Here is a 26,841-nt window from a genome sequence, read left to right as displayed (position 1 = left end):
ATCCACCGCACCTCGCCCCATCGTTCCCCACGGCAACCGAGCGCCACCATGGCCTCGCCGCCGTAGTACTCGCGGCCACCGCGACCTCCACGCCCTTCCAACACGTCCGCACGCTCCGCCTCCCTCGACTACGCCTCCACGTCAAGACGCAGGACGCCGAGCACCATCGAACGCTGCCCCAACCTCGTCTTCTTCCTCGGATCCCCGACGCACCTCCGACGAGCGCCGTCAACTCTCCGGCTACAAAACTCCCAGGGGCCATCTTGCGTGCCGCACGGTAAGCTTCTCCTCCCCCTGCTGCTCTTCGTTGGCCCCCTAGCGCTCTGTAGCCAGCCGCCGCCATTGCCGAGGCTCTGGTCGCCACGGCGTACCTCGCCGCCGTCGTCACGCACGCCCGAACTCGCCGTTGCACTCCTGGGGTTCCTAGGAGCCCAGCGCGCCCGCGCAATAGCCTTCCCGTGCCTACTAGCGCGTTTCTCGTCGGGGACCCGACCACGCCGCCGCCTGCGCGCGTCGTCGGCGCCCTTCCGGTGACCAAATGGTCACGGGACCGAGCCCTTTGTGCTCTGCGTGTCGCGCAGGTCCACCCTAGCCTTCCCATTCGCCCCGAAGCGCGTTGTGTCGCCATCTTCATTTCACGCCTGAACCACCTCGCCGCCGACGAGCTCGTGGCGCTCGACTCCGGCCACCACCGCCTCTACAACCACCCCCACTCACTCCGCCGTCGTCTTGCCGTTCGAACGCGACCGGTCCCGCTCGATTTGGTGCCCTATGGGCGAAACCCGCCACTCTCCCGAGCCGCGCCGCCGCGGAAACGGACTCGCCGGCGTCTAAACGCCGGCCGGCTAATGTGGCATGCATGGGGTCCACCCCCTGGGTCACTGCCTGTGGGCCTGGGGGCCCCAACTGGCCACGTTGACCAAGTCAACTTCGCTGACGTGGCAGCTACTGCCACTGACATGCGGGCCCCATCCCATAAAACAAATAAAAACAAATAGATAAACTGCTAATTAATTAAATAAATTAATTAAAACCTAATCTCTCACTGACTACTGGGCCCTACCTGCTAATTAACCCATTTAATTAGTTTCAAAACTCTGTTAATGCCCCTGACAATGACATGTGGGTCCCACTGGACCCACCTGTCTGGTTTGACTGGTCAACCGACCAGTTGACCTGCTGACATCACTCTGATGTCATGCTTGCGTCATCAGGCACTGTTCTGGATAATGTTGGCTTTAGATAAATAATTAAAATCAGAAAATGATTTAAATCTTTAGAAAATCATATCTTTTAATCCGTAACTCGGATGAAAATACTTTCTACATGAAAGTTGCTCAGAACGATGAGACGAACCCGGATACGCAGCCCGTTCGTCCACCACACACCTCTAACATACCAAACACGCAACTTTCCCCCTCCGGTTCATCTGTCCGAAAACGCGAAACACCGGGAATACTTTCCCGGATGTTTCCCCCCTTCGTCGGTATCACCTACTACCGCGATTAGGCACACCTAGCATCGTTACTTGTCATGTCATGCATCGATATGCATTTGTTTGCATGGTATTCATTGTTTCTTCCCCCTCTTCTCTCCGGTAGACTACGAGACCGACGCTGCTGCGGCCCAGTTCGACTACGGAGTTGACGACCCCTCTCTCTTGCCAGAGCAACCAGGCAAGCCCCCCCCTTGATCACCAGATATCACCTATTCTATTCTATACTGCTTGCATTAGAGTAGTTTAGCATGTTACTGCTTTCCGTTATACCTATCCTGATGCATAGCCTGTCCTTGTTACTACTGTTGATACCTTTACCTGCAATCCTATATGCTTAGTATAGGATGCTAGTATTTCCATCTGTGGCCCTACATTCTTGTCCGTCAGCCGTGCTATACTATCGGGTCGTGATCACTCGGGAGGTGATCACGGGTATATATTATACATACTTACATACTATACAGATGGTGACTAAAGTCGGGTCAGCTCGAAGAGTACCCGCGAGTGATTCACGGATTGGGGGCTGAAAGGGCCTTTGTCCCAACGGCCCTCTGTGTGGATCTTTGTGGCGGAGCGACAGGGCAGGTTGAGACCACCTAGGAGACAGGTGGGCCTGGCCCTGTTCGGCGTTCGCGGATACTTAACACGCTTAACGAGATCTTGGTATTTGATCTGAGTTGGCTACGAGCCTATACGCACTAACCAACTACGTGGGAAAGATATGGGCACTCGGCGTCGTGGTATCAGCCGAAGCACTTCGTGACGCCAGCGACCGAGTGGCGCGCGCCGAATTGGAACGTAAGCCTGCTCTTGTATTAAGGGGGCTAGTTCTGCTTTCGGCCGCGTACGCAACGTGCAGGTGTGCTATGGGCGATGGGCCCAGACCCCTGTGCGCTTAGGTTTAGACCGGCGTGTTGGCCTCTCTGTTGAGCCTAGGTGGGGCTGCGACGTGTTGATCTTCCGAGGCCGGGCATGACCCAGGAAAGTGTGTCCGGCCAAATGGGATCAAGCGTGTTGGGTAAGTTGGTGCACCCCTGCAGGGAAGTTAATCTATTCGAATAGCCGTGATCTTCGGTAACAGGACGACTTGGAGTTGTACCTTGACCTTATGACAACTAGAACCGGATACTTAATAAAACACACCCTTCCAAGTGCCAGATACAACCGGTGGTCGCTCTCCCTCAGGGATATGAGGAGGGGATCGCCGGGTAGGATTATGCTACTGGAGATGCTACCGGAGATGCTACTTGGAGATGCTACTTGGAGGACTTCAATCTACTCTCTTCTACGTGCTGCGAGACGGAGGCTGCCAGAAGCGTAGTCTTCGCTAGGACTAGCTATCCCCCCTTTTTATTCTGGCATTCTGCAGTTCAGTCCACCGATATGGCCTCCTTACACATATACCCATGCATATGTAGTATAGTTCCTTGCTTGCGATTACTTTGGATGAGTACTCACGGTTGCTTTCTCCCCCCTTTTCCCCCTTTCCTTTCTTTCTGGTTGTCGCAACCAGATGCTGGAGTCCAGGAGCCAGACGCCACCGTCGACGACGACCCCTACTACACCGGAGGTGCCTACTACTACGTGTTGCCCGCTGACGACGACCAGGAGTAGTTTGGAGGATCCCAGGCAGGAGGCCTGCGCCTCTTTCGATCTGTATCCCAGTTTGTGCTAGCCTTCTTAAGGCAAACTTGTTTAACTTATGTCTGTACTCAGATATTGTTGCTTCCGTTGACTCGTCTATGATCGAGCACTTGTATTCGAGCCCTCGAGGCCCCTGGCTTGTATTATGATGCTTGTATGACTTATTTTATTTATAGAGTTGTGTTGTGATATCTTCCCGTGAGTCCCTGATCTTGATCGTACACGTTTGCGTGTATGATTAGTGTACGATTGAATCGGGGGCGTCACACTTGGGAACCCTTGGACAGTTCGAGAGCTTCTCAAACTTGTGAAGCAAGAAGGGCCCGCCCCGCTATTTATCATGGAGACGAAAATCAGGGGCAATAGGGTTGAGGATCTGAAGAACACACTTGGTTTTTCAGCCTGTTTTGCCATCGATAGCGACGGTCTTAGTGGAGGTACTGGCCTCTTTTGGTCAAGTGATATCAATGTAACTCTGGAAAATTATAATGCTTCCCATATTGATGTAACTGTGAGACAAGAAAATAAAACTTGGTGTTTCACGGGCTTCTATGGTGAGCCACGGGTGAAAAATAGACACCATAGTTGGCGTTTTATGCGCAATTTTTTTGTTGTCCCTCATGAAGCATGGATATGTATGTGAGATTTCAATGAAATACTTCAGGAGGATGAGCAGTTTGGGGTTAACCCAAAGCCGGAAGGACAAATGTGAGCTTTTCGGGAAGTGATATCAGACTGTGCACTCCAGAAGTTGGGTGGCAGGGAGTACCTTTCACATGGGATAATAAACAAGGAGACAAGAACGTCAAGGCTAGATTGAATCGAGCTCTTGTCAACCAAAGGTTTCTAGATTTGTTCGAATTGTCAAGTGTCAAGCACATTAGCAGAATCTGATCATTGCTTTGTACTTGCGGCTTCAACAACGTCTTAGACCGTCTAAGAAGTACCTGTTGGGACGTGGACCAACGGAGGAAGAGAGAGCGGATGAATCACAGCTACGAGAAGCCCATCGGCAGGAGGAAAATGATCCCACGTGACATGGCTTAAGGAGGGTGACCGGAACACTAGATATTTCCAGGCCCAGGCAACCCATCATAAGCGCATAAACCGCATAACGTCTTTGGAGAGAGCTAATGGTCAGATATGCAGCGACCCAGGGGAGATAAAACAAGAAATACCGAGCTTCTACCACGCATTGTACCAATCCCAAGGGTATAGCCCAATGGAAGAGCTGTTGGAATGTGTGCAACCTCGTGTATCCGAAGCCATCAATGAGTTCATTGAGAAGGACTTTGTGGCTAAAGAAGTAAGGAAGGCACTTTTCGATATGGCACCGTCCAAGGCCCCGGGAGTGGACGGTTTCACGGCTGGTTTCTATCAACGACACTGGGATGTCGTCGGTGAGGATGTAACACACGTTCAACATTTTTTAAATGCTTGATTAATATTTTTTAATACATGATCAACATTTTTCCTATACATATTTATTTTTTATTTTTCAAAAGCTTTATTAACATATTTCAAATACAAATTTAACATTTTTTAATACATGGTCAACTTTGTTTCTATATACAACAACAACAACAACAACAACAAAGCCTTTAGTCCCAAACAAGTTGGGGTAGGCTAGAGGTGAAACCCATAAGATCTCGCAACCAACTCATGGCTCTGTCACATGGATAGCAAGCTTCCACGCACCCCTGTCCATAGCTAGCTCTTTGTCGATACTCCAATCCTTCAGGTCTCTCTTAACGGACTCCTCCCATGTCAAAATCGGTCGACCCCGTCCTCTCTTGACATTCTCCGCACGCTTTAGCCGTCCGCTATGCACTTTGTTTCTATATACATTTAACATTTTTTAAATACAAGGTTAACATTTTTTTAATAGATGGTCAACATTTTTTGTGTACATATTTAACATTTTTTTAATACATGGTCAACATTTTTACTATACACAGTTAACATTTTTTAAATATCAGTTTCACATATTTTGAATACATGGTCAACATTTTTTACACACAGTAAAAAAATTCAAATTTATTTATTTTAATACACGGTCAATATTTTTTCTATACACATTTTACCTTTTAAAAATGCAAGTTAAACTTTTTTTAATAAATGTTTGACATTTTTTCTATACACATTTAATGTTTTTAAATGTTTGATTTTTTAAATAATTGTTTAACAATGTTTTTAAAGATTTATTAATTTAAAAAATTACATGATCAACTTTTTTCACACATTGTATATTTTTCGTATACATGGTCAACATTTTTTTCTATACACATTTAACAATTTTCAAATGCAGGATTAACATTTTTCAAAATATTATGTAAAATTTATTTTTGTAATATATATGTTTATTATTTCCGGAAGTGTAAACAAAATTTAAAAAAGAGATGAAAATGAGAAACAAAAAAACGTGACAGAACAAAACCCGAGGATGTGCCCTGGAGCTGCCCTGACGCGTGGGTTTCCCTCGGTCTCGCTTAGAGCGAGACATAGGGGCGCCCCATGTCGCGTTGCGTCTCCCCCGACAATCCTGTCGTCCGCCTCTCCAAGCCGTCGTACCACTCAAACCCCATGACACGAAAAAAGGAGGTGGGAAAAATCCCACTCAAACCCGACGATGGCGGGGAGCACGACGGCCGCGCCGGGCGGCACCATCGGCGCGGGCCAACCGTGGCGCGATCGGAGTCGGAGGCCCTCGTCATGGATTTGTAGCTGTACAGCTTGTGATCTCCTGGTTGTCTTGTCTGCCACCGGCTGGGCACCCGCGCGCCCACCACCTGCTCGTGCAAATGCGCGGCACAGCCCAGCATTTGCACCGCCTGTTGATCCCGATGCCGGATACCCTACCTCCGGGATGCTTACTAGGAGACCATGTGCAACCTTCTTGGTGGAGACACCTTTGCGAAAAATAGACCTGGTCCCAGAGGACTGGCATTATTGCTCAAATCAAGCTGGGGCTTTCTCTGGATGATTCAAGGAGCAGGGGCGCATGCCTGTGATTTGGTATCCAGCTCCTCCTCGCATGAGATCGGTCGTGTACAATGTTTTTCCATTATCTCGGGAACCTCGTCTGATCAATTACATTTTGAGGCAGAAAATACAGAGGTTGTGTGCTCTTTCTGAAGAAGGCGACAGCAGACCGAAGCCCATTCACCCGGTGCCGGCTGCGGATAACTTCAATTAAAAAGGTCAGAATTATGATAGATGGTGGCATGGCATTTTCTCTGGGCATTGCTAAAAAGATCACTGGATCATCTGAATTGGCAGTAGTTTTGTTTCGTGAGCTATTGCTAGTGCTCTAGCTAGAGGCTTCACCACATATGCTCAGTCTCACATGATTCGAGTATTAGGAGAAAAAGTGCCGTGCTGTGCCTGTTTACAGTTTGGCATGCACATGGAGCAATACAGAAGCCTCTATCTATCTCTACTACTTATCTTGTCCTGCAGGACAAACAGTTTATCTGAAAAAACTAGCAGTACAAACAACTAACACAATCTGCTTTGTATCCTGCATATCATCGAAGATGGAACAGTGCCAGACATCTACAAACTGAACATCTTGTTTGTTCCAGAGGGAAGTAAACATCATGGAGCAAATGAAACACCTCAAGAGTGCCCCACTTGATTTTGGTTGAAAGGGCAGTCATGATGCACCTAACTGCTCATTTAAATAACAGCCTTAGACATGTAGGCCGATCTTCCTATCCTGCATCGCAAAAGTGCTAATCATTCTTTGACATTGTTTTTGGTTACCTATGTATAAACAAGGTCTCATAGGTTAAGCTTTCTGGCCCACCCCTAGTTCGTGCATAACAGCATAGGTCACACACTCACACTTGTAGGCTGAACTTTACTAGTACTAAAAGTCTGCAATTGCAATGTTGCATGATGGTCCAGACCGTTGAAAAGTTTGTTCATGGATCACATGCCCGGGTTGTGAAAAGTGTGGCTGTTCTCTGAACCTTTGAGAGACAGCGTGTGCATGTTAGGCATGATAGACGCCCCGTAAACACCCTGCTACTCTGCTAGTCTCTGGTGGATGTTAGCCTGAAACCAGATAATTGAGATGACCCAGCTGATGGATGTTAGTGAGTAGAATTTCTGTTTGTGCTTCTAGTTGTTACACACATGCAAGATTTGACATGTATAACTACACATATGTGCAGCTGCTTGGTATGAATTGGTTCTGGCTTAAACTAATCAGATCTTTTTTACAGAGCTTTGTTTTTTTTTTTGGATAAAGGAGGCGGCGCCGGGCCTCTGCATGGAGGTGTGGATTGATGCACAGAGTCAATACATAACCAGATTGGTTCACTCTAGCTTTATCATGCTCAACTTACTCCAGATCTGTCAGATGGTTGTTCGGTTGGCAATAGAGATACACGCGCTTGTCTAAAGTAGTGTTCAGATTAACTAGCTGGGTTAACAGTAGAAGAAAATACATTGTACACAAGGGGATCTTCTTGGCAAGCACCACAGCTAGCACTACAGTATTTCCCGAGACAGATAACCCCATCCGTATTGGCCTACTGGCGCGAGTGCGGCATGCCCGAAGAAAATCTATGGCCATTGCAACCTCGTCCCTACTGCACGCGCGTGCGTGCGCGCTGCCGAAGTGCAAGTGCAGTGCAGAGCCATCTCCGGTCGCTTTCCCACTGCCTGCGCCCGCTTATCGTGCACTGGGCAATCATAGCCGACGCAGAAACAAATCAGCCAGGGGCCATGCCATTACCGCCACTCTCGCCGGTCGCCGTCACCTCATTCTCCATCCATCTATCTTCGTTCCCATTCCATATTTTCTGCGACCTCAACATCCTTTCCGATCCATCTCTGGAGTCTGGTACATCCATTCCAGCCTATAGAGTAGTGACCGGAGATGCTACCGCCATGTAGAACCCTTAGCTAGGCTCTCAGGTCTGAGCTACCTCCCATAGTCCATCACCGGCTGCATGCCTTTCCACTAAAACATGAGGGCAGCTCCCATGGCCGTCAGGCGCGCGGCCATTCTCCTCCTCCTCCACCTCCACCTCCACCTCCACCTCATGCTCTTCCATGCCGTGGCCGCTGCGGCGGGCGAGAGGCGGGCTGGGACAATCGTCCGGCAGCAGCAGCGTCGGCGGCAAGTGCTTCTGCAGGAGAAGGCCACGCTCCTGGCGTTGAAACGCTCGCTCACCTTGCTGTCGCCGTCGCCTCTGGCCGACTGGAACGAGTCCAACGGCGACGTCTGCGGCCTCACTGGCGTCGCCTGCGACTGGAGGCGGCAGCACGTCATCGGCCTCTCCCTAGGCGACATGAACATCTCTGGCGCCGTGCCGCCGGTCATCGGTAACCTCACTCGCCTCAAGAGCCTCGACATGTCTAGCAATTTCCTCGCAGGGCAGATCCCAGCCGAGCTCTCCAACCTCCGCGGTCTCGAAGTCCTCGACCTCGGCCACAACCAGCTCAGCGGCGGCATACCGCCGTCCTTCTCTGAGCTGGCAAGCTTGGCCTACCTCAGCCTTAAGGATAATCAGCTCTCAGGCCCTATCCCGGCCGTTCTCTTCAAGAACTGCACCCGTCTAGGTCTGGTCGACTTCGGCAACAACGATCTGTCTGGCGAGATTCCCCTGGAAGCCTCGGAGAACATTCTTGTGCTCAACCTCTACTCCAACAGGCTAACCGGAAAACTCCCATGGTGGCTCGCTAACTGCACCTATCTGTACATGCTGGATGTGGAGGACAACTCGCTCGCCGACAAGCTCCCCGCCGGCATCATAGCAGGCAAGCAGCAGCTCAAGTACCTGCATTTGTCCAACAACTACCGGTTCTCGAGCCACGACGGCAACACCAACCTGGAGCCCTTCTTCGCCGCAGTATCGAACTGCTCCCAAATACTGGAGATCGAGGCCGGCGCGGTGGGGATGGGCGGTCAGCTGCCAACCTGGCTTGGCTCGTTGCTCCCACCAAATATATCGCACCTCAACCTGGAGCTCAACAAGATCGAGGGGCCAATCCCAGCCGACATGGGCGACGTGATAAACATCACACTGATGAACCTGTCGAGCAACCAGCTGAATGGGACAGTCCCGGCTTCCATCTGCGGCTTGCCGAAGCTCGAGCGGCTCTCCCTTTCCAACAACGCCCTGAGGGGCATGATCCCAGCGTGCATAGGCAACGCGACGAGCCTCGGCGAGCTGGATCTGTCAGGCAATGCGCTGTCAGGGAGCATCCCGAGCGGCATCGGGACCGGGCTTGTCAACCTCTACCTGCAGAACAACCAGCTGTCCGGGGAGATACCGGCAAACCGCCTTGCCGAATGCATCCGCTTGCTGCACCTTGACCTCTCGAACAACAGCTTGACCGGAGAGGTACCGGACATGGTCTCTGGCACCGACATTATATCTCTGAACCTGTCGCACAACCAGATCAGAGGTGAGCTTCCACGGGGGCTCGGCAACATGCAACAAGTGCAAACGATTGACCTGTCCTGGAACAACTTCAGTGGCATGATCTCCCCGCAGATTGGGCTCTGCCGGGAGCTGGAGGTTCTGGACCTGTCGCACAACTTGCTCACCGGCGTCCTACCGTCGTCCCTCGACCTCCTCAAGGACCTCAAAAACCTGGACGTCTCCAACAACTCCCTGACCGGTGAGATCCCTGCAAACCTGACGAAATGCACCAGCCTGAAACATTTCAACCTGTCATACAATAACTTCGTCGGCCATGTGCCCACCACTGGCGTCTTTGCGGACTTCACCTTCCTGTCCTACATTGGCAACCCACGGCTCTGCGGCTCGGTGGTTAGGCGCAACTGCCAAAGACACCGCCCATGGTATCAGTCCCGGAAGTATTTGGTCGTGATGTGCGTCTGCGCCGCCGTGCTAGCATTCGTGCTGACAATCCTCTGCGCGGTCGGTGCCTGGAAGATCCGGGATTGGCTAGCTGCAATGCGGGAGGACATGTTCAGGGGCCGACGCAGCGGAGGCTCGTCACCGGTGATGAAGTACAAGTACCCGCGGATCACACACCAGGAGTTGGTTGAGGCGACGGAGGAGTTCAGCGCAGACCGGCTCGTCGGAACGGGCAGCTACGGCCGCGTGTACCGTGGCACGCTGCGGGACGGCACCATGGTTGCCGTGAAGGTGCTGCAGCTCCAGTCAGGGAACTCGACCAAGAGCTTCAGCCGCGAGTGCCAGGTCCTGAAGCGCATCCGCCACCGGAACCTCATGCGGATCATCACCGCATGCAGCCTGGCGGACTTCAAGGCGCTGGTCCTGCCCTTCATGGCGAAGGGCAGCCTGGAGCGGTGCCTCTATGCTGGACCGCCGGCCGAGCTCAGCCTGGTGCAGCGCGTCAACATCTGCAGCGACATCGCCGAGGGGGTTGCCTACCTGCACCACCACTCACCGGTCAAGGTCATCCACTGTGACCTCAAGCCAAGCAACGTCCTCATCAACGATGACATGACCGCGCTGGTGTCCGACTTCGGCATCTCCCGGCTGGTCATGAGCGTTGGCGGGGTGGCCAACATGGCCGACGTCGGCGCCTCCACCGCCAACATGCTGTGCGGTTCCATCGGATACATTCCTCCAGGTACGTACCATGAAACCACACACTGCTAAAGCTAATTCACAAGCTATTCTGGTGATGAGTTCTCAGATTCTTAGTTCTGAGTGGTTCTTACTTCTTGGTCAATGATCTGAAGAGTATGGCTACGGCTCGAACCCGACGACGAAGGGCGATGTGTACAGCTTCGGCGTTCTGGTGATGGAGATGGTAACGAGGAAGAAGCCGACTGACGACATGTTTGAGGGCGGGCTGAGCCTGCACAAGTGGGTGAAGAGCCACTACCATGGCCGGGCCCACGCGGTGGTCGACCAGGCGCTGGCCAGGATGGTTCTGGACCAGACGCCCGAGGTGAGGAGGATGTCGGACGCGGCCATCGGCGAGCTGCTGGAGCTCGGCATTCTCTGCACCCAGGAGAGAGCGTCCACGCGGCCGTCTATGCTGGACGCCGCCGATGACCTGGACCGGCTCAAGCGGTACCTCGGCGGCGACACCGCCGCTACATTCGAGTCCTCGTTGGGCTTCTCATCCACGGTAGTTGAAGATATTGATGACTAGCTTAGCGGTGGCAAACTATCAAATTAACAGGGATACGTTGTGCATGCGTGGTTAGGAATTTATGCAGTCGTGAAGGGAGAAGATGATCACAAGATGTATGTTTATCATTCTTTCAAAGTGTCTGATTTGATGTAATATTAGCTTTATACATAGGCTTGATTAATTACAGACTGAATTAAGTTCAGGAAGTAACTGATTAGCTCAGTGTGACGGCTATCTTCTGTTTTTACCTTTGTTTTGTCCCCGTACCATCTACTCCAAAACAATCAGATGTCTCCCTTTTGTTTGGCAAACTTGAAAATTACTCCCTCCGTCTCATAATATAAGAGCGTTTTTGACACTATGTCAAAAACACAGTGTAAAAAATGCTCTTATATTATGGGATGGGGGGAGTAGATTATTATTATTTTTGAGAAAAACTTGAAAAATCAGATGTTAGTATGTTACTGAAGTATCGGAGTACACTGAAAATGGAGTCACGCGCACTACTGAATGGGTCGAGAGCACAAATTGTTTCATCTTCTGTGATATACCAGTGCCCTTTTACCATGCTAAAGCAGACTAGTTTGCAGTTGCAAGAACCACAGCCTTTTGAGCACGAAGTTGGCACCTTTTCTACGTAGGCTTTACAGAAAGGTTAGGATAGGAGTGGTGAAACAGCAAAGTTGCATATGGATTTCAGATGGAAGGTTTGGTCCATGTACACCTTCTATCTATGTATATATGATGGATATATAAACCGAGTGTGCGCCGGAGCATATCATGAGCAATCCCCTAGAATGGACCAGCCTAGCAAATATGATAACCTGATCATGCAGATGATGCGTATCCCTGTTGTGCTCTTAATGCCCCACTGATGACGCTTCTGGTTGGATGCTTCTTTCTTTCTAGGACTAGGATTGGTCCCCCGTCCGCGTATCCGGTTTGCGGGTATAGCTTAACATGCTATGATTTATCCCATCATCATTCATCTTGTTCCTCAGCAATGTCTTGATAATCTTCATTGTTTAGGGCATTTTCAATGCTGATCCTCAAATTTGCTCAGGCATCTGTCCATGGACAGGGGGCCGAATCTACGGGCACTGATATCGAAGGCCGTCATCCAACAGTGTCTGCATACATTTTAAACAACTTTTCAACTAACTGGACGAAATTATGCAAACACGGCGGATTTTCATATAAACCAGATGAGATTCATGCAAAAACGGTGGATTTTAGAAGAAGAAAAAACCCGACCTAAACCTATCCTATGGCGACGGCCGTCGTCCACTTCCTTTCTATTCCACATCGTCGACCACCTTCTCCATCTGCCGTCTCCATGAGCGGCGACGGTAAGACACATGAAGTGAAGGTGCGGTCTGCGGCGAGAAAGAGTAGAACATGGGAGACAGACTGGCCCACTTGGGGCACAATGCCCTGCCGCCTCCCATGCCCTACTCATCCTTGGACGAGTCCGCGACCTGTCCATTGTCGACGCCGGTGGGCATGAGGTCGATGATGGACGTGGACGGTCAGTCATTGTCCACCTGCCACGTGTGGGGCTGATAGTTCAATGGGGCGTGTAGGAGGTGCAGCTAGCAGTCGCGCCCGCGTCCGCCTGAGGCGGAACTTCATTGCGAGTAGCGCGCGGCCTCTTAGTGAGTTTGGCAAGCGAGTACAATAGTGATCTAGGAGTAGATCACTGGACATTGGTCAAAATTATCCTTAGTGGAATAAGGATATGTTTCTCGATTATGGAGGTGACAAAAGGTTCGTAGTAAAGGGTTACGTCGATGCAAGTTTTGACACTGATCCAGATGACTCAAAGTCTCAATCTGGATACATATTGAAAGTGGGAGTAATTAGCTAGAGTAGCTCCGTGCAGAGCATTGTTGACATAGAAATTTGCAAAATACATACGGATCTAAATGTGGCAGACCCGTTGACTAAACTTCCCTCACAAGCAAAACATGATCACACCTTAGTACTTTTTGGGTATTAATCACATAGCGATGTGAACTAGATTATTAACTCTAGTAAACCCTTTGGGTGTTGGTCACATGACGATGTGAACTATGGGTGTTAATTACATGGTGATATGAACTATTGATGTTAAATCACATGGCGATGTGAACTAGATTATTGACTCTAGTGCAAGTGGGAGACTGAAGGAAATATGCCCTAGAGGCAATAATAAAGTTATTATTTATTTCCTTATATCATGATAAATGTTTATTATTCATGATAGAATTGTATTAACCGGAAACATAATACATGTGTGAATACATAGACAAACAGAGTGTCACTAGTATGCCTCTACTTGACTAGCTCGTTGAATCAAAGATGGTTAAGTTTCCTAGCCATAGACATGAGTTGTCATTTGATTAACGGGTCACATCATTAGAGAATGATGTGATTGACTTGACACATTCCGTTAGTATAGCACTTGATCGTTTAGTTTGTTGCTATTGCTTTCTTCATGACTTATACATGTTCCTATGACTATGAGATTATGCAACTCCCGTTTACCGAAGGAACACTTTGTGTGCTACCAAACGTCACAACGTAACTGGGTGATTATAAAGGTGCTCTACAGGTGTCTCCGAAGGTACTTGTTGGGTTGGCGTATTTCGATATTATGATTTGTCACTCCGATTGTCGGAGAGGTATATCTGGGCCCTCTCGGTAATGCACATCACTTAAGCCTTGCAAGCATTGCAAATAATGAGTTAGTTGCAGGATGATGTATTACAGAACGAGTAAAGAGACTTGCCGGTAACGAGATTGAACTAGGTATTGAGATACCGACGATCGAATCTCGGGCAAGTAACATACCGATGACAAAGGGAACAACATATGTTGTTGTGCGGTTTGACCGATAAAGATCTTCGTAGAATATGTGGGAGCCAATATGAGCATCCAGGTTCCGCTATTGGTTATTGACCGGAGACGTGTCTCGGTCATGTCTACATAGTTCTCGAACCCGTAGGGTCCGCACGCTTAACGTTACGATGACAGTTATATTATGAGTTTATATGTTTTGATGTACCGAAGATTGTTTGGAGTCTCGGATGTGATCAAGGACATGACGAGGAGTCTCGAAATGGTCGAGACATGAAGATTGATATATTGGAAGCCTATGTTTGGATGTCGGAAGTGTTTCGGGTGAAATCGGGATTTTACCGGAGTACCGGGAGGTTACCGAAACCCCCGGGGGGCTTAATGGGCCTACATGGGCCTTAGTGGAAATAGAGGGAAGCAAGGGGAGTGTGGGGCGCCCCCCCAAGGCCCAAACCGAATTGGGGCGCCCCCCCAAGGCCGGCCCCCTCTTTCCTTCTTCCCCTCTCTCTTTCCTTCTCCCGAATCCTATTCCAACGTAGGACTCCTCCTGGCGCGCCCTCTCCCTGGCCGGCCGCACCCCCCCTTGCTCCTTTATATACGGGGACAGGGAGGCACCCCATAGACACAATAATTGATCGTTTGATCCTTTAGCCGTGTGCGGTGCCCCCCTCCACCATAGTCCACCTCGATATTACTGTAGCGGTGCTTAGGCGAAGCCCTGCGTCAGTAGAACATCAACATCATCACCACACCGTCATGCTGACGAAGCTCTCACTCAACACTCGGCTGGATCGGAGTTCGAGGGACGTCATCGGGCTGAACGTGTGCTGAACTCGGAGGTGCCGTACATTCGGTACTTGATCGGTCGGGTCGTGAAGACGTACGACTACATCAACCGCGTTGTGCTAACGCTTCCACTTTTGGTCTACGAGGGTACGTAGACAACATTCTTCCCTCTCATTGCTATGCATCACCATGATCTTGCGTGTGCGTAGGAATTTTTTGAAATCACTACGTTCCCCAACAGTGGCATCCGAGCTAGGTTTTATGCGTTGATGTAATATGCACGAGTAGAACACAAGTGAGTTGTGGGCGATATAAGTCATACTGCTTACCAGCATGTCACACTTTGGTTCGGCGGTATTGTTGGATGAAGCGGCCCGGACCGACATTACGCGTATGCTTACGCGAGACTGGTTTTACCGCCGTGCTAAGCACATAGGTGACTAGCGGGTGTCAGTTTCTCCAACTTTAGTTGAATCAAGTGTGGCTACGCCCGGTCCTTGAGAAGGTTAAAACAACACTAACTTGACAAACTATCGTTGTGGTTTTGATGCGTAGGTAAGAACGGTTCTTGCTCAGCTCGTAGCAGCCACGTATAAACTTGCAACAACAAAGTAGAGGACGTCTAACTTGTTTTTGCAGGGCATGTTGTGATGTGATATGGTCAAGACGTGATGAGATATAAGTTGTTGTATAAGATGATCATGTTTTGTTGAAGTTATCGGCAACTGGCAGAAGCCTTATGGTTGTTTCTTTATTGCATAAGATGCAAGAGCCAAATAATTGCTTTACTTTATCGCTATGCGATAGCAATAGTTGCAAGAGCAATAGTTGGCGAGACGACCATGTGACGACACATTGATATAGATCTAGATGATGGAGATCATGGTGTCATGCCGGTGACGATGGAAATCATGACGATGCTTTGGAGATGGAGATCAAAGGCACAAGATGATGATGGCCATATCATGTCACATATTTTGATTGCGTATGATGTTTATCTTTTATACATCTTATTTTGCTTAGTTCGGTGGTAGCATTATAAGATGATCTCTCACTAAATTTCAAGATAAAAGTGTTCTCTTGAGTATGCACCATTGCCAAAGTTTGTCGTGCCCAGACATCACGTGATGATCGGGTGTGATAAGTTCTACGTCCATCTACAACGGGTGCAAGCCAGTTTTGCACACGCAGAATACTCAGGTTAAACTTGACGAGCCTAGCATATGCAGATATGGCCTCGGAACACTGAGACCGAAAGTTCGAGCGTGAATTATATAGTAGATATGATCAACATAATGATGTTCACCATTGAAAGCTACTCCATTTCACGTGATGACCGGTTATGGTTTAGTTGATTTGGATCACGTGATCACTTAGATGATTAGAGGGATGTCTATCTAAGTGGGAGTTCTTAAGTAATATGATTAATTGAACTTTAATTTATCATGAACTTAGTCCTGGTAGTATTAGCATATCTATATTGTAGATCAATAGCTCGTGATGTTGCTCCCCGTTTAATTTTTATATGTTCCTAGAGAAAGCTAAGTTGAAAAATGTTAGTAGCAATGATGCGGATTGGATCCGTGATCTGAGGATTATCCTCATTGATGCACAGAAGAATTATGTCCTTGATGCACCGCTAGGTGACAGACCTATTGCAGGAGCAGATGCAGACATTCTGAATGTTTGGCTAGCTCAATATGATGACTACTTGATAGTTTAGTGCACCATGCATAACGGCTTAGAATTGGGACTTCAAAGACGTTTTGAACGTCATGGAACATATGAGATGTTCCAGGAGTTGAAGTTAATATTTCAAGCAAATACCCGAGTTGAGAGATATGAAGTCTCCAACAAGTTCTATAGCTAAAAGATGGAAGAGAATAGCTCAAGCAGTGAGCATGTGCTCAGATTGTCTGGGTACTACAATCGCTTGAATCAAGTGAGAGTTAATCTTCCAGATAAAATAGTGATTGACAGAATTCTCTAGTCACCATCACCAAGTTAATAGAACTTCATGATGAATTATACTATGCAAGGGATAACAGAAACGATTCCCAAGCTCTTCGTGATGCTGAAATCGACGAAGGTAGAAATCAAGAAAAGCATCAAGTGTTGATGGTAAACAAAACCACTAGTTTCAAGTAAAGGGACAAAGGGAAGAAAGGGGAACTTCAAGAAGAATGGCAAGCAAGTTGCTACTCAAGTGAAAAACCCAAGTCTGGACATAAGCCTGAAACTGAGTGCTTCTACTGCAAAGGGACTGGTCACTAGAAGAAGAACTACCCCAAGTAATTGGCGGATAAGAAGGATGGCAAAGTGAACATAGGTATATTTGATATACATGTTATTGATGTGTACTTTACTAGTGTTTATAGAAACCCCTCAGTATTTGATACTAGTTCATTTGCTAAGAATAGTAACTCGAAACGAGAGTTGCAGAATGAACAGAGACTAGTTAAGGGTGAAGTGACGATGTGTATTGGAAATGGTTCCAAGATTGATATGATCATCATCGCACACTCCCTATACTTTTGGGATTAGTGTTAAACCTAACATAAATGTTATTTAGTGTTTGCATTGAGCATGAATATGATTGGATCATGTTTATTGCAATACGGTTATTCATGTAAGTTAGAGAATAATTGTTGTTCTGTTTACATGAATAAAACCTTCTATGGTCATACACCCAATGAAAATGTTTTGTTGGATCTCGATCGTGGTGATACACATTTTCATAATATTGAAGCCAAAAGATGCAAAGTTAATAATGATAGTGTAACTTATTTGTGGCACTGCCATTTAGGTCATATTGGTGTAAAGCGCATGAAGTAAATCCATGCTGATGGGCTTTTGGAACCACTTGATTATGAATCAGTTGATGCTTGCGAACCATGCCTCATGGGCAAGATGACTAAGACTCCATTCTCTGGAACAATGGAGCGAGCAACAGATTTGTTGGAAATCATACATACTGATGTATGTGGTCCGATGAATATTGAGGCTCACGGCAGGTATCATTATTTTCTGATCTTCACAGATGATTTGAGCTGATATGAGTATATCTACTTGATAAAATACAAGTCTGAAGCATTTGAAAAGTTCAAAGAATTTTAGAGTGAAGTGGAGAATCATCGTAACAAAAATAAAAGTTTCTACGATATGATCGTAGAAGTAAAATATTTGAGTTATGAGTTTGGCCTTCAGTTAAAACAATGTGAAATAGTTTCACTACTCACGCCACCTGGAACACCACAGTGTAATGGTGTGTCCGAACGTCGTAACCGTACTTTATAGATATGGTGGGATCTATGATGTCTCTTACCGATTTGCCACTATCGTTTTGGGGTTATGCATTAGAGACAGCTACATTCACGTTAAATAGGGCACCATCTAAATCCGTTGAGACGACACCGTATGAATTATGGTTTGGCAAGAAACCTAAGTTGTCGTTTCTTAAAGTTTGAGGTTGCAATGCTTATGTGAAAAAGTTTCAATCTGATAAGCTCAAACCCAAATCGGAGAAGTGCGTATTCATAGGATACCCAAAAGAAAATGTTGGGTACACCTTCTATCACAGATCCGAGGGCAAGATATTCATTGCTGAGAATGGATCCTTTCTAGAGAAGGAGTTTCTCTTGAAAGAAGTGAGTGGGAGGAAAGTAGAACTTGATGAGGTAACTGTACCTGCTCCCTTATTGGAAAGTAGTTCATCACAGAAATCTGTTCCTGTGACTACTACACCAATTAGTGAGGAAGCTAATGATGATGATCATGTAACTTCAGATCAAGTTACTATTGAAACCTCATAGGTAAACCAGAGTGAGATCCGCACCATAGTGGTACGGTAATCCTGTTCTGAAGGTCATGTTACTTGACCATGATGAGCCTACGAACTATGAGGAAGCGATGATGAGCCCAGATTCTGCGAAATGGCTTGAGGCCATGAAATCTTAGATGAGATCCATGCATGAGAACAAAGTATGGACTTTGATTGACTTGCCCAATGATCGGCGAGCCATTGAAATTAAATGGATCTTCAAGAGGAAGACGGACGCTGATAGTAGTGTTACTATCTACAAAGCTAGAATTGTCGTAAAAAGGTTTTCGACAAGTTCAAGGTGTTGACTATGATGAGAGTTTCTCACTCGTATCTATGCTTAAGTATGTCCGAATCATGTTAACAATTGCCGCATTTTATGAAATCTGGCAAATGGATAAACAAAACTACATTCCTTAATAGATTTATTAAAGAAGAGTTGTATATGATGCAACCAGAAGGTTTTGTCAATCCTAAAAGTGCTAACAAAATATGCAAGCTCCAGCGATCCATCTATGGACTGGTGCAAGCATCTCGGAGTTGGAATATACGCTTTGATAAGTTGATCAAAGCATATAGTTTTATACAGACTTGCGTGAAGTCTGTATTTACAAGAAAAGTGAGTGGGAGCACTACAACATTTCTGATAAGTATATGTGAATGACATATTGTTGACCGAAGATAATGTAGAGTTATTCTGCAAAGCATAAAGGAATGTTTGAAAGGAGTATTTTTTTTCTAAGAAAGACCTCGGTGAAGCTACTTACATATTGAGCATCAAGATCTATAGAGATAGATCAAGACGCTTGATAAATTTTTCAATGAGTACATACCTTGACAAGATTTTGAAGTAGTTCAAAATGGAACAGTCAAAGAAGGAGTTCTTGCCTGTGTTACAAGGTGTGAAGTTGAGTAAGACTCAAAACCCGACCACGGCAGAAGATAGAGAGAGAATGAAAGTCATTCCCTATGCCTCAGCCATAGGTTCTATAAAGTATGTCATGCTGTGTACCAGACCTATTGTATACCCTGCCCTGAGTTTGGCAAGGGAGTACAATAGTGATCTAGGAGTAGATCACTGGACATTGGTCAAAATTATCCTTAGTGGAATAAGGATATGTTTCTCGATTATGAAGGTGACAAAAGGTTCGTTGTAAAGGGTTACGTCGATGCAAGTTTTGACACTGATCCAGATGACTCAAAGTCTCAATCTGGATACATATTGAAAGTGGGAGTAATTAGCTAGAGTAGCTCCGTGCAGAGCATTGTTGACATAGAAATTTGCAAAATACATACGGATCTGAATGTGGCAGACCCGTTGACTAAACTTCCCTCACAAGCAAAACATGATTACACCTTAGTACTCTTTGGGTATTAATCACATAGCGATGTGAACTAGATTATTAACTCTAGTAAACCCTTTGGGTGTTCGTCACATGACGATGTGAACTATGGGTGTTAATCACATGGTGATGTGAACTATTGATGTTAAATCACATGGCGATGTGAACTAGATTATTGACTCTAGTGCAAGTGGGAGACTGAAGGAAATATGCCCTAGAGGCAATAATAAAGTTATTATTTATTTCCTTATATCATGATAAATGTTTATTATTCATGCTAGAATTGTATTAACCGTAAACATAATACATGTGTGAATACATAGACAAACAGAGTGTCACTATTATGCCTCTATTTGACTAGCTCGTTGAATCAAAGATGGTTAAGTTTCCTAGCCATAGACATGAGTTGTCATTTGATTAACGGGGTCACATCATTAGAGAATGATGTGATTGACTTGACCCATTCCGTTAGCATAGCACTTGATCGTTTCATTTGTTGCTATTGCTTTCTTCATGACTTATACATGTTCCTATGACTATGAGATTATGCAACTCCTGTTTACTGGAGGAACACTTTGTGTGCTAACAAACGTCACAACGTAACTGGGTGATTATAAAGGTGCTCTACAGGTGTCTCCGAAGGTACTTGTTGGGTTGGCGTATTTCGAGATTATGATTTGTCACTCCGATTGTCGGAGAGGTATCTCTGGGCCCTCTCGGTAATGCACATCACTTAAGCCTTGCAAGCATTGCAAATAATGAGTTAGTTGCAGGATGATGTATTACAGAATGAGTAAAGAGACTTGCCGGTAACGAGATTGAACTAGGTATTGAGATACCGACGATCGAATCTCGGGCAAGTAACATACCGATGACAAAGGGAACAACGTATGTTGTTGTGCGGTTTGAGCGATAAAGATCTTCGTAGAATATGTGGGAGCCAATATGAGCATCCAGGTTCCGCTATTGGTTATTGACCGGAGACGTGTCTCGGTCATGTCTACATAGTTCTCGAACCCGTAGGGTCCGCACGCTTAACGTTACGATGACAGTTATATTATGAGTTTATATGTTTTGATGTACCGAAGATTGTTCGGAGTCCCGGATGTGATCAAGGACATGACGAGGAGTCTCGAAATGGTCAAGACATGAAGATTGATATATTGGAAGCCTATGTTTGGATGTCGGAAGTGTTCCGGGTGAAATCGGGATTTTACCGGAGTACCGGGAGGTTACCGGAACCCCCTGGGGGCTTAATGGGCCTACATGGGCGTTAGTGGAAATAGAGGGAAGCAAGGGGAGTGTGGGGCGCGCCCCCCAAGGCCCAAACCGAATTGGTTTAGGGCGAAGGGGGTCGGCCCCCTCTTTCCTTCTTCCCATCTCTCTTTCCTTTTCCCGAATCCTATTCCAATTAGGAAAGGGGGGGAGTCCTAATCCCGGTGGGAGTAGGACTCCTCCTGGCGCGCCCTCTCCCTGGCCGGCCGCACCCTCCCTTGCTCCTTTATATACGGGGGCAGGGGGCACCCCATAGACACAACAATTGATCGTTTGATCCTTTAGCCGTGTGCGGTGCCCCCTCCACCATAGTCCACCTCGATATTACTGTAGCGGTGCTTAGGCGAAGCCCTGCGTCGGTAGAACATCAACATCGTCACCACACCGTCGTGCTGACGAAACTCTCCCTCAACACTCGGCTGGATCGGAGTTCGAGGGACATCATCGGGCTGAACGTGTGCTGAACTCGGAGGTGTCGTACGTTCGGTACTTGATCGGTCAGATCGTGAAGACGTACGACTACATCAACCGCATTGTGCTAACGCTTCCGCTTTCGGTCTACGAGGGTACGTAGACAACACTCTCCCCTCTCGTTGCTATGCATCACCATGATCTTGCGTGTGCGTAGGAATTTTTTTTGAAATTACTACGTTCCCCAACACTTAGATCACGTGCTACTCCGCACCGAAGTTCGAGTTCGCCGTTGCCATGGCGAACACGGCCTCCTCACTTGCGTGCTTGTCGTAGATTTGGCCCTCCGCTAGCCGGTGCTGCTCGAGGAGGAACAAATTGTACCTCTGCTCCTCCTGAGCCTGTCGGAACACCGACACAAGCTCCTCCTTCGCCATGGCAGCGTCGTAGTGCGCCTGCGCCTGCTCCATAGTCAGGCCGACATGCACCGACACGGGGTTCGGGGCCGTGTCGTCATGGGAGCCCGTGGGGTCGCCGTCGGAGCCTCGGGCGAGCTACTGGAATGCCCTGCTTGATCTGCTTGGCATGGTGGGACAGCCAGACGGCTGCAAGGACGGCCACCTCGTGTTTCATCTCCGGCAACAGACTATCCCACAGAGCATTCCCGCTCGCGTTCATGGGGATGTGGAGCAAAGGGAGGAGGATGTGTTGTGGAGATATCTGGGTGTGGCTGCCTTTAATAGCGGATTTCGGCGAGGCCAAGCGTCTAGGTGCGTCAATGCGTGGCGCCGGAGTTGATTCCTCGTCTGGCGAGCCTACTTAATGGCGGCATACAGATGGACGGGCATTGTACGGGCGTGCTAGATATCCGTCCCGTCCTGAATAACAAACTCCACTCTGACATTGAATAAACACGGACACCAGGGACGTGGCGTGGGTGGCTCCCTCAGCCGGTGCGACGCTTCAATGCCGGCGCCAGTCAGAGGTCGCTTCCGCTCTGGACCGACGTCATTGCGGAGGGGCCGCTCTGCATGGGCATGAATGCAGGCAGCTGGTGTCGGGTGGGAACACACGCGGGCGAGGGAGGAGGGTTTTTTTGCTGGCTAGGGCGGACAGAAATGGGCGTGGTATCAATCTGGACGCTCGCAAAGCCCTCCTAATTTGTCTTTGGTGTTCGGGAAAAAGCACGTCTAGACTTTCCAAGAACCGATATAGATCCATGTTGGATGACAAAACACATTTGGACGGCGCGGTCCGAACTTACGCAGACGGTTTATGGGTCGGCATCGGAGATGCCTGCTCTTTCCATTATTGTTGTTGCTACCAGCAAAATCAAGGTCAACTATGTTAAACGACCCGGTGTTGACTTTTGAAGCATAGGTGCATTGAAACACTTTATTTTAAGAAGACTAAAAATGGCATCTAAAAGTTTTAAAAAGAACTTAACTTTTTAAACAAATGAAATACATATTGATGTTCTCTATGTACTGTTAATTTCCGCTCAATAATACATTACATTATATATGCTACATAGAAAACGAAAATTCAGCCCAAAAACAAAGAAAACCCATTTTTGTGCATGTATTGATGAAACTTTGTACATCCCTAAAGATACTAAGCTCCCTAGGGAGGGAGCTTTCTCAGCCCTCCTCTTTTATTGACCATTAGATCCAGATTGAAATGATCTGGATCATCTAAGAGCATCTCCAGCCGCGCCCCCAACAGGCCCCCAGGTCACTTTTTTGGCGCCGGTGCAAAAAAACGCCCTAGTCGCGCCTCCAAGACGTCAAAAAGCGCCGATACGCCCCGTTTTGGGCCCGGCAGGCCGAACCCGACGCACTGGGGGGGCGATCGGGGGCTCCGGCGCAAGGGAAAAGCGCGGCTGGCCCACACCGTCAGGTGAAAAGTCAAGTTTTTCTTCCCCGACTCGCCTCCCACCCCCCGCGCCCTCGGCCGCCACTAGTTGTATCCCGGCACAGCCCGCCACCCTTCACCGCTAGATAGCCAATCCCCGCTGGAAAAATAGCAGAGGTTCGCCGAGGCAGCCCCTCCACCAACAGCTGGGCGTTTCCGGCCGCGGAGGGGCAGTTTAGCGGCGGGTACACGCCCTCCAGGCGCAAGGTGTTCGGTGATTTGCCTGCCTCGGCGATGGACTCAGATGACGAGGAAGCGCTCGCCGCGCTGCTGGAGGAGGAAGCCGAGGCCGATGTCCAGGAAGAAGAGGATCTCATGGTGCTCACCGCCCTCGCCCAGCTGCTGGCGAGCAATGAAAAGCCGCGGCGAGGTGTCTCGGCGTCGGGGCGGGTGAAAGCAAAGAACCGGCATCGTCTCGAAGGCTACTGCATGCTCTACTCCGACTACTTCGCCGACGCTCCACTGCATGGCGACAAGACATTTCGGCACTGTTATCGGATGAGTCGAAAGCTTTTTCTCGGGATTGTGAATTCCATCCGGGAGTTCGACAACTACTTCAAGTGCAAGAAGGATTGCACTGGCAAACTTGGATTCACCTCGATCCAGAAGTGCACGACAGCGATGAGGATGCTTGCATATGGAGCTCCAAATGATTCGCTCGACGACTATGGGCGCATGGCCGACTCCACCATCATTGAGTGTTTCTATAAGTTCTGTCAGGCAGTCGTGGCAGTGTTTGGGCCGCAATACTTGCGAACACCCAATGCGGAAGACATTGCTCGGATCCTAGCACAGAATGTAGCAAGAGGATTTCCTGGGATGCTTGGAAGTATCGACTGCATGCATTGGAAATGGAAGAACTACCCATTTGGTTGGCAGGGGATGTACAAAGGCGCCAAAAGCGGTTGCAGTGTGGTACTTGAGGCGGTGGCCACAGGACCTCTGGATTTGGCACTCCTTCTTTGGTATGCCAGGAACTCACAATGACATCAACGTGCTGCAGTGCTCCCCTATCTTTGCCAAGCTTGTTGAAGGTCATTCTCCTCCAGTGAACTTTGAGCTCAATGGGCGGCACTACAATAAGGGGTACTACCTAGCTGATGGCATCTATCCGAGATGGTCTACATTTGTGAAGACTATCTCAAACGTTGTGTCAGGAGGCAAGAAGTCCCACTTTGCCAAGGTGCAGGAGGCTTGCAGGAAGGATGTCGAGCGGGCTTTTGGTGTGCTCCAATCTCGATTTGCTGTTGTTCGCTACCCTACTCAGACCTGGTCGAAAGATCAAATGTGGGAGATCATGACTTGCTGTTGTTAAGGCATATCTTTCTCGATGTAGTTTTGGTGATTGATGACAACAGGTTTGCAGACTAGTAGTGTGCTTTGAGCATTTCAGAGATTCATCCTTTGGCACGAGACGATTTCTTTCCCCTCGGAGTGTTTTTCAAGACGGTGTAGCTCTTTCGTTTCTTGTTTGGTGAACTAGTTTCGTAGGAGTCACCGTACTATCGAGAGGGGGTCCGCTTTGGTAAGGCTAGGGTGGAATCATCACGTACACTTCCGTTTCACACCCTCTGGGCCTTCCCGCGTCGTTGGAGGTTTGATTCCCTGCTGGATGGGCAGTCTTTGGCCCCAGCGGTAGTACTGCGGTGCCCAGCGGTATTAGCGCTTGAGGGTCCTCAACGGCAGTACCGCTGCGGTACCGGGTCACTACCGTCTCGACTCGAGGGGGGCGCATCTCGTGTCGGTTGAGCGGCACTTGAAGCGGTAGTAGGTGCGGTAGTACCGCTCGAGAGCGGTAGTACCGCGCTGGGCACGGTCCCTTCTCTACCTTCAAGCCCTCCCAGGCTGGGCGGTAGTACCGCAAGGGGGAGCGGTAGTACCGCTGCCCCCTGCGGTAGTACCGCCCTCTGCGGGGCTGTTTTGGAGGTAATGGTTGGATGGGGCCCTTTAGTATAAAAGGGGGTCCCCTTCTTCCTCGTTGACCCACCTCTTCCCCCATAAGCTCCATTAATGCTTCAAGCTCCATTTTCGCCCGATCTCTCTCCCTAGCCAATCATACTTGTTGATTTGCTCGGGAGTGGTTGAGAAGGCCCCGATCTACACTTCCACCAAGAGAAATTTGATTCCACCACCAATCCCTAGCGGATCTTGTTACTCTTGGGTGTTTGAGCACCCTAGACGGCTAAGGTCACCACGGAGCCATAGTCCATTGTGGTGAAGCTTCGTGGTGTTGTTGGGAGCCTCCGATTAAGTTGTGGAGATTGCCCCAACCTTGTTTGTAAAGGTCCGATCACCGCCTCCAAGGGCACCAATAGTGGAATCACGGCATCTCGCATTGTGTGAGGGCGTGAGGAAAATACGGTGGCCCTAGTGGCTTCTTGGGGAGCATTGTGCCTCCACACCGCTCCAACAGAGACGTACTTCCCCTCAAAAGGAAGAAACTTCGGTAACACATCCTCGTCTTCACCGGCTCCACCCTTGATTATCTCGTACCTTTACTTGTGCAAGCTTATTAGTGTTACTTCCCTTGCTTGCTTGTGTGCTTGTTGTTGTTGCATCATATAGGTTGCTCACCTAGTTGCACTTCTAGACAACCTACTTTGATGCAAAGTTTAATTTGGTAAAGAAAAGCTAAAAATTGTTAGTTGCCTATTCACCCCCCCCCCCCTCTAGTCAACCATATCGATCCTTTCAGATGTGTCATCTTGCACAACATGATCGTCGAGAGCGAGCAGGAAGAGCCAGTGTTTGACACTGTACCATACTACCGGCAGGGTCCTCTAGCCAAAGTTGATCACCAGCTACCGGCAACCTGGACTGCCTACCTCAGTATGCGTCAGAAAATCCGAGACCCACAGGTGCATATCAAACTACAGTAGGATCTGGTGGAGCACCTATGGAGGCTCACGGGCGACGCTGGGCTCGACGTGTGATGAAATATGAGTTTTTATTTGTTGAATTATATAATTTGTATTGAACTATTTGTTGTTGCACTATTTTGTTGAACTATTTGATTTTCTGTGATGAACTATGTGATAAAAATATATTTATGTTCATAATTGAACGCCGAGCCACGATGAACCGCGCCGAATATGGGCCGATTCTCGCCCATATGTGGCATTTATTCGCCGAAAATGGGCCGAAAACTGGGCCAATATCGGCGCCTGGGGGCGACGACTGGACGCCCAACCGTCCCCAGCACCGATTGTATCGCC

At 48.3% G+C, this 26,841-nt stretch overlaps 1 protein-coding gene across 1 annotated transcript; it reads left to right on the top strand.

Moving 5' to 3' along the window:
- The first annotated feature begins 7,579 nt into the window (after positions 1 to 7,579).
- On the top strand, positions 7,580 to 11,493 carry LOC119301682 (putative leucine-rich repeat receptor-like serine/threonine-protein kinase At2g24130). Its single transcript, XM_037578672.1, has 2 exons — positions 7,580 to 10,726; positions 10,839 to 11,493. Exons 1-2 carry the CDS (start codon positions 8,122 to 8,124, stop codon positions 11,255 to 11,257), a joined length of 3,024 nt encoding a protein of 1,007 aa, XP_037434569.1. The 5' UTR covers positions 7,580 to 8,121; the 3' UTR covers positions 11,258 to 11,493.
- The last annotated feature ends 15,348 nt before the right edge of the window (positions 11,494 to 26,841 follow it).

Source organism: Triticum dicoccoides, chromosome 5A, assembly GCF_002162155.2.
Source record: "Triticum dicoccoides isolate Atlit2015 ecotype Zavitan chromosome 5A, WEW_v2.0, whole genome shotgun sequence".
Lineage (NCBI taxonomy): Eukaryota > Viridiplantae > Streptophyta > Magnoliopsida > Poales > Poaceae > Triticum > Triticum dicoccoides.
The sequence above is the reverse complement of the archived record's forward strand: the minus strand, read 5'-3'. Positions and strand labels throughout refer to the sequence as shown.